Source organism: Polypterus senegalus, chromosome 16, assembly GCF_016835505.1.
Source record: "Polypterus senegalus isolate Bchr_013 chromosome 16, ASM1683550v1, whole genome shotgun sequence".
Taxonomy (NCBI): Eukaryota; Metazoa; Chordata; class Cladistia; order Polypteriformes; family Polypteridae; genus Polypterus; species Polypterus senegalus.
The window spans coordinates 95,135,169-95,144,233 of NC_053169.1; the positions used below are offsets into that span (position 1 = coordinate 95,135,169).

At 36.9% G+C, this 9,065-nt stretch overlaps 1 protein-coding gene across 1 annotated transcript; it reads right to left on the minus strand.

Annotated features, from left to right (window-relative positions):
- Positions 1-2,299: 2,299 nt before the first annotated feature.
- Positions 2,300-8,820, minus strand: ccdc28a (coiled-coil domain containing 28A). Its single transcript, XM_039739054.1, has 6 exons — positions 8,761-8,820; positions 8,073-8,261; positions 6,874-7,037; positions 5,052-5,206; positions 4,621-4,643; positions 2,300-3,039 (listed from the first exon to the last, which is right to left on the minus strand). The coding sequence occupies exons 2-6, from the start codon at positions 8,228-8,230 to the stop codon at positions 2,985-2,987; spliced, it is 555 nt and encodes a 184-aa protein (XP_039594988.1). The 5' UTR covers positions 8,231-8,261; positions 8,761-8,820; the 3' UTR covers positions 2,300-2,984.
- Between the last annotated feature and the right edge of the window lie 245 nt (positions 8,821-9,065).

A 9,065-nucleotide genomic window follows, 5' to 3' on the forward strand; every position in this document is an offset into this window, starting at 1 on the left:
GGGGGATTATCAATAGACGGGGTTACAAGGACCATGGTTTAATTGCACTAAACATTTCTACCCACCAGTAAAGTACGTGCCTAGTTTCTGATATCTACTTTTTTTTTTTTAATTTCCAGAACATAGCTGATCGTAAGGTTCTGATTAAGATCAAGGTTCTAACTCCATTAGTTCACCAGTAATTGGATAGACATTAGCATATGGTATACATAGATAACCTTTGGCAATTAATTGCCTTGGAATACAACATCTTGCTTAATCTTGAGCAGGAGATATATAACTTTGCCCCAGTGCCACAAACTCCACACTGTTTATATTACTTGCCAATCCTGCATCTGACCAAGACCTTGGTAAAGATGTGGTGAATAAGAGCTGATGAGTGCTAAAGCAGTGCCACCCGGACTCCACCTTTTAGGGTGTTTTGAGTTGGCATCAACAAGCAGCTTATGACCTTCTGCTTCTTGCTGCTTTAGCCACAAACTCAATTTGGATGTGACACTGACCACAGTCTACCCAGAGGACAAGCTGATCCTCTTAATGGATTGAAGCGCAAGGTTTGGACATAACTAGAGTGCATAGCTGGGTATCACTGACAAAGGGAGACTACAAAAGAATAGCCCCCAAATTGTCCTCTATTTGAATATATGTATGGAGCACAAACTTGTCATCACCAACACCTAGTTTCACCATAACGATATGTACAAGATGAGGATCTTACTGTGTAATCATCCATGTTCCCAACCAGAAGGTCATCCACATATTTGCTAGACAGATCATTGTTAATGCAACTGTTACTTTTCAACTTGTCTGCAAACAACGAAGGTTCCCAAAAAGCATACTGGAAGAAACTCAACATCATGGCTATCAACACTCCATTAAGTTATTTGAAATTCAGGAATGCCCATCTGCTTGACTTGAAGACACAGTCTCTACTGAAAGCATTATAAACTATTCTTTAGATATGGGCAGAGGCTGTCTCTCAGAAACACCAGGACTGGATTTATAAGCGAGATGTAGATATCCAGGACATCCTATACTTCAAAGTAAAGCATTCCGTGAGGGGTAAAAATAACATCATAATTGAAGCCTGAAGGTCACTACAGCCTCAAAGCAGAGACTCCAATGATTCATGGAGTAAGCACATCTCTGGGAAAACTGCCAACCTAGAAGGAATCCTTTGAGCTATTAAATACATTTATTAAAAAAAAAAAAAAGTTATTTGGCTCAGGTGAAATTTCTGCCAAGATACTGAATGCTGGTGATGAAGGATTACATATACATTTAAAGAGATCAATAATAAGACCTGTAACACTGAAGAAATTCAATTGGATCTTAGAAATGCCAACATGGCCACTATCCTCTAGAATGGTGAAAAACTTTAATGTGGAAACTACTGTGGATCATTTTCTCCCGGAGCCCTACCAGAGTTTCAGTTTATCATCACACCATCCAAAGGAACTTCCAACACAACTTTGTATCCTGATAAATACAAGAACAAATCTATACAGAGACTAGACCTGGTGAAGGCCTTTAACTTTTATCGGGCAGAAAGCCCTCTGGAAGGTTCTGTCTAGTCTTGCATGTGAAATTTACCACTGACAAGGCTGCTGCACAAAACCTGATGACTGCAATGGCCCTATGAACTTTAACTTAACTGTTAGGCAACATAGTTAGTAGGAATTACTCTTGGAATTTCATCTATACAGTTCATCTAAGGTAAATAGAATTCAACACCATCACAATGTTATATACAGTAAACACAGAATAAAACAAAGTAGGGCAGAATTGCACTCTTGCTCAATAACATTAGGTAAGTACTATATAAAATTAAACAATTTTATATTGAATGGAAGAGCACAGAAATCAGGAAAAGACAGATAAATCAGAGTCTGTGTTTAACCAGATTGACTGAAATAGGAAGTTTCAATGTCTAGTAGTTCTTGCCGTTTGTGACTGGTAACGCTTCTGCAGTGGTAATAACTGATAGAGATGGTTGCCCAGGTGAGTGTAGTTTTTGATTGCAGTTCCAGCACGTTTCCGGATCCTGGATGTATACGGGCCTTCAATCTTTGCAATGTGACAGAAACATCTAGACCGGGATTAAACAGGGTTGTGTTATCTTGTCAACCTTTTTGAACACGTACCTCCATGTAATTCTGAACTCCAACTGCTGTCTGTGGTATCAAGATGAAAAATTACCAATATTCTTTGTAAACTGTGGCATGCAATGTCTGTACTGACGCAGATAATTACAGAAGTTTGTTTATATTAATGCACAAATAACACAAAAATACATCTGTGATTTCTGTTTTGTTTTTAATCCTGTCAGTAAAAGTAAACTAGTTTAAGTCAAATAAGGCTTTATTTGGATGATACAGAAGCAGTGCTTCCCAGTTCAGATTATGTTAATAGAAATATTAAAATGGTGAAAATACATTATATTCTTTGTAAACATGAATAACTAAAAAAAATATGGGCCGATAATATAACACGTATGGTACATTAAAAGTATTTACAAAGGAATTAATTACTGCAATGTGTCAGCAAAATTCAAAAAATAATTCTAAATTTAATACAGTATGTGCTTCAGCACATAGATACTGGTAAGTGAACAAACTTAAAATGTAATAAGTTTTCTTAAGTCAATATGCAATAAAAAAAAAAAAAAAATTGCAAAAAAACAAACTTCAATCAGAAGCAGCAAACGTGATAGTGGCTTAATATAGCTCCGGTAAACATATGCATAATATTGTTTTTAATGGCAGCATTTAAGACAACTTGAAATGGAAAAAGGTTTCACAGCATAGAATGTAGCCAGCTTATCTGGCTAAAAGGCCAACATATAACTTAAATGCAACATAGTAAGTTATGTCATATTGCACATTGTCCTCTGCAGTGCTATAGAGGTGGTTTTTTTGTTTAATCCTCTGTGGTACTAATAAAGCCACCAAAACTTTATCGTCCATGTAAACTGGAAAGTGCATTCAGACGGCTGAGGTCCGAGGAACGTCTTGATTATCTGCCAAGTGTAATTTTTGTCTGTGACATTCACTAGTTAAGGATCAAGCAGGATTAAAAAATGTTGTTTCATTCAGAAGTCATAACAAATTAACCACCTTATAAACAGGACATTAGATCAGTACATAATTTCTTGACTACAATTTAGTTACCAACTGTAATATTTCAAATGGTAACTTATTGTGTCTAATGCAAGGTCTTAAATCCACCAGCCAATTGCAAAGTTACTAAAATTGTTAGATATATTTTACATTTATTTACAGCAAATTGTGTCAAGACAGAAATCTAATGTAAAGATTGGCATTAATACTGATCAGTGAACACACATTACTTCTTGATTTATGATACTCAGATACCAGTTTTGAAAAAGTGGAATTTATAAACCTCTGCAAGAAATAGCAGGGTCTCAAATACTACATTAAAAATGCTTGAACTCCAGTCTTAAATTTTTTACACTTCGAGATATCACATCTTAATAATAATAATTAAATTTTTCTTTATTGGTTTAGGTTGTCCTTTAAGAGAGTAATATTTTTTCCATGTTACCCCATTTAGTTTGTAATCGTGGCTGCGGTGCATTTTTAATCCCATTTATCATGCAGAACATGGATAAAAAAACCTTATGATGTAAAACAAGCAAAAGGTGACTGATCCTGTACAATGAAATAGAATGGGAAAAATGCCAAAGGAAGAAAGGGGGAAAAAAAAACCCAAACAACAAAAACACACAATCTTATGATACTTGTAGTATATGATCCCCATGTAGGTTATCCAGTCCTATTCTTAATGGGGAGGAAAAAAATGTTAACAGAAACTGTTACTTATCCTCAATCTTTTGAGTTTAAAAAGTTAAAATATACCAATAAAATAAAGTCATTAGAGTAAATGTACATTATATTAAACCCTTTACCCATGTCGGAGAAACCACACATCTCTAGAGAAGTTATGCAGTGTTTGGTATTTGGTGTAAAAGATAAGTAAAACTGCAAAAACAGAAGCTATACCACAGTTTCTAACAAGAGAAAAATGTATAAATTACTATAAAACACAGGTGCTAATCTATGCATGTGTTTATCCTCTCTCCAATATTAACAGAAAATGTTTTAATAGATGTGTTTAATATTGCCCATAATATATATATTTTTTAATTCATATTGCAAACCACTTTACAAAACTGTAATTCCCTTTTTATTGTTTTATTAAGAGTTTCACTTCAAAATGTAATTCTCCTTAACATTTTGATAAAATATATTGCAATTAACCAAAGCAGTTTGGATCTCTACATTTATGTACACAGCTGTTTGGGCAGGCTGAAAGACTATGGCATGACGGTGAAGAAAGTCATGTGCTTGTCAATTTCTTTTAACAGCTGAACTATTTGGACGTTGTTCTTTATGCATTCTAGTAATAGGTATGAGTGATTTTTAAAAATGAATACCCTAGATTTCTTTTAATCTGTTAAAGTTATTATTTTTGTCCAAGATCCTATAGACTACCCACAAACTGCTGAACAGAGCACACAAATCTAATAACACACATTGAATTTGTATTTAGGTTATACAATTTTAAAGGGAAACCACATGCATGACATTAAAAGGATACATTGAGGAACTCAGTTCTTCTAGCTGAAAAGAGACAAAGATACATTCATTATCTTAATACAGATACATGTAAATTAAACTTTACGTCAGAACAGCAACAACGACATTTATTAACATCAGCTGATTTATGTATTACTTATGGCCATCAAGAACAATGCCTAATGTTAAAAACATACTGCAATGAAATACATATTTACAATGTTGGCTTTATTATAATTTGCCTATTTGTTATTCTGATTGCAAGCTGTATAATGCAGTGTGCAAAGTGACCAAACTCTGCTTGTCATTTTTCTTTTATATAAATGCTACTACTGTACATGTTGCAGCAAGTTAAAAGAAATTGTGCAACAGAAAAATAATGCTTCACTTAGCACATATTAATTTGGTTTAAAATTTTCACCATAATATGAATGTGTTTTTCACCAGACTAACATTGTTAAGCAGCTTTTCTAAATTGCCATCTTTCTCCGATTTTCTTTGGTCCTCTGGCATCTCTTCAACTTCTCCATAGAGGTCAAAGTGCAGTTTAGCCAGTTTCTCTTGCATCTCACGTACTTGCTCCATCTGATCAATGGAGCACTCATTACCTGAGAAGTGAGGAAAATTGTCAAACTTTTTCTTTTGGAAGTAGAAAAGGTATGGTATACCATAATATGGTATTAAATACAGGATCTTTTTCACTATTTCCTGCAATCATAAATGTTCTCTGTAACCCAATATTTGGTTGTTTTCTTGATCGGAATTTGTTTTAATCAAGAAGAACAATCCAAAAAATAACTGTTAGAGTTTAAATCTCCATCAAGCCAAATGAATATACATTATACATATCTCAAAATGTAATGATAGCAAATCAAAACAAACTTTACTGCATCACTTACCCCAACATTTAGTGGTTATGCATTGACATTACTGATCCCTATTTGTGTTGAAGATTTTTTCCCCCCACCTTTTATAAATTGCAACATTTAACAAAGGGTTTAGGAACAGGATTAGACAGAAAAGTAAAACATGCAATAGATTGTTGATTGTATCAGCCATTTTTCCTGTATGCTGCATCATTAGGCCAATATCATTTATTGCAGGTCAAATTTCATCATAAGGAATCTGCAATTCCACTGCTTCTGCAGCAGATTATATAATAGCATTTAAATGTATTTGCTCCCGGACAGTTGTTGAACACTATTGGGATTTCTCATGGTGAATAGTAACGTAAACAAAAACCCAAAACCCGGCAAGGGGCAGTTCACCACCCGCCCAGCACACAGTCACCTCCACTACAGTATGCTGCCTGCACCGTCCGCCAACCGAGAACAAACACGGTGCGGCCAAAGGTGGGTAGTGAATTGCCCACCACCGTTCAATAGGCAACCACCCGAGGCACACTACAATGCTAACCCCCGCCACCCCGTTCACCCTCAATGGCCTCCGTTCAGCCACAACCAGGTCACCACTTGCAGCATTACCAGCTGCCCACCGAGAACGAACTGGGCAGCAGTGTGTGGTGGGCGGGCAGTGAAACACCCCCTCTGCTCTATCCAACATGCATCCAGTCAGGAGCAGTAGCTGTGGCGGCGTGGTGGGCAGACAGTGAACTGCTCCATCAAGCCTCCGTCCAGCACACGAGCGATTAGATGTGACCCCGGTGACTATGGACCATGGGTAATTGCTTGCCGCCCGAGGGACACTACAATGTGCGAGCAGCAAAATCGCCCCCCTCCAGTCTCCGTCCAGCCACCACTTGCAGCGTTCCCAGGCCGAAGATGACGGAGCGGCAGTTACTGAGGCACATGCGCTGCAGCCACAGACCCATTTGTAAGTCGGATGTCCTTAACTTGGGGACTACCTGTGTATCTCTTGCGCTAATATATATATATATATATATATATATCCTTGATCTCACACTTTAGTCATGATTTACAGAATTAAATGTCAGAAATACGCACTTGTTCAACTCGGCAAACCAACTGATAAGACTGTGGGCATAAGATATTTAATAGCTACACACTACTACCATTCTGTTGGCTGATTTTGGCAATTCTGTGCACCCCCACCCTCATATAAAGCAACATTCTGATGACAATAAATGCAATAGTTAGGCACAAAGTGTGCTACCTGCTAATGAACTCTTCAAAATTTTTAGTAAAAGAATGACTGGTTCATTAATGATTACTTAAATGGCCAATGCTGAAAAAACGTTTAAAAGTTTCTCTGAATATAAAGCAATTTCACAGCAGTCACGTGTTCAGTTATTTACCAAATGCCTGGAGTTTTCCTGAATGGAAGTCATTGAGGAGGCCAAGTAAACCCTTTTCCATCTCCTGAACATCAGAAACATCAGTCAGAAAGGAGTGTTGTACAGTGCCAGGCTGGGCACCCTTTCCTGATGTAGGCTGGGTTTTTGGACGCTCCTTTGTGCCTCTGGGCAAAAACATAAATGAATAAGAAAGGGAAAAAAAAAAAATCAGTAAGGAAATACTTTAAAGGATTACCCAACCCAATGTTTTTTATGTTACATACTCCATGTATTTTATAATGGTTTTTGTGCAGAATGGAGGAAGAAATTGGTGATATCTAACAAAAACCAATGATGACTAGTGCTGTACAATGGCAAACAATGTGAAAAATGTACAAGGGATAACCAAAAAAAAAAAATCTCGTGTCCCAATCATCCACATCAGTTATCTAGTTGTATGCTCAAGTGCCTGCATTTTTTGCTAAAATATTATGAAAAAATAAGAGTTACTGTAAGTATAAGAGTATATAATAAGATATAGAGGCAGATCTTCAATTCAGAAAGGTAATCCCATCTGACCTGGATTTCCTGTTTGTGATATGCACTCATTTTTCTCTGGATGAATTGATTACAAATATTTTATGAAACAATGCATGCATTTTGCATGTTCTGAGTATAACGCAAGATGGCTTCAGGTAGACTATGCACCATTTCTTTTCCGTGGTCATCTTAATAATGTTTGCTGTTGTCTAGTGTGGGTCACTGCTTCTATTAAAGCATGAACTTGAACTCTGTGCTGCATCAAAACATCACTACAAACCACATGGAGTAACTAACATAAAAACAACACTATGGTAGGGTTGAGCATTTGTCAAACACAAACCAAATAAACACTTTGTGGGATATACATTTCAACTATTTTTTTATTAATTTATCATTCTTTCAGGTTATTTCATTAAAAAAACAAAACCCTTTTTCTAAATACAACGTTGTTTGTACAGTGGCTGATGAAAAGTGACAAGTCTCCGATATCAGAAAATGAATTTTTCAGGGTCCAGGCAGTTAAGGATAACTTCTGAACGGGTTATGTCATCCTGAATAATATCATCATAAACATAATAATAATAAAGACCACAACATGTTTTGGTGAACAACACACGTTTCATAAACTTTCTGGGGAAAATACGGGAGTTGGGAGTTTTTAGAAAACTGCACAATACCTTTTAAACTTGCTCTTTTGGCTTGCCGCCTGCGCCCCCGTGTTGGAAAAGCCGGTACTTTTATTACTAACAGCCGGATTTTTCTTGAAGTTACTAGTAGAAGCTGCCTGGGACGTGGAGTTCTTGGGGCTTCTTCTCTTGCTCTTCTTCTCTTCCATTTGGTCACCGTCCCACTCAGTCTGCTCCCACCTTGACAAACACAACATATCGCTATCATACAGCGTCAATTCTGAGACCGCCTAGTGGTTTAGAACAGTAGGTGCAATTATGATGTAAAATACCGAGATCCTTTAAGATAAAAACGCCCGAAGTACATAAGCCAAACGGACACGCCTGACTTTAAGCTGCATTTGTCTGGATTTCTAAAAGTAATCGTACACATTTTCAACGAAAAGTAATAAGCATATTATTCATTTCGTAAACCGCTACAAACCTCTTGGTATGTATATAATGTGACAGTGCACGGCTAAAAGCAAAACCTAAACAATTATCTTCTCGTCGCTTCTCTCTGTCCTTTTTTCGTTAAGTTGGAGATTAAAATCGCAGCCACCATTTCCACCTTATCGCCCCATTTAAACTTAAAATAATACATTATATGATCACTACTCCGTTTTCTTAATACACGTTTTAACGCCATAATTGTTTTTTCATCCCGTGTTTTTTAAGTCGATTATAATAGGTTTTATACCTGACTATACGCTGTGACTGGTAACATCTCACTTCCCGTTCAACGTCTGCCCATTTGGCGTCTGCGCACATGGCTACTGGGAAATGTAGTTTTCATGTGCTGCTCGTTGCGAAGTACTGAATGCCCACAAAACTACAATTCCCAGCAATCCAAAATAGCGCCCGTGAGCACAGGTACGTACAAGGGACAAAAGTATACCACCTGTGGATTAAACACTTTATCGTTCACACCTCAAAGCTTCTAGGTCGGCAAAATTAAACTTAAAACCACTACACGGACCTCCATGTCTTCTTGATGGTGGCTTT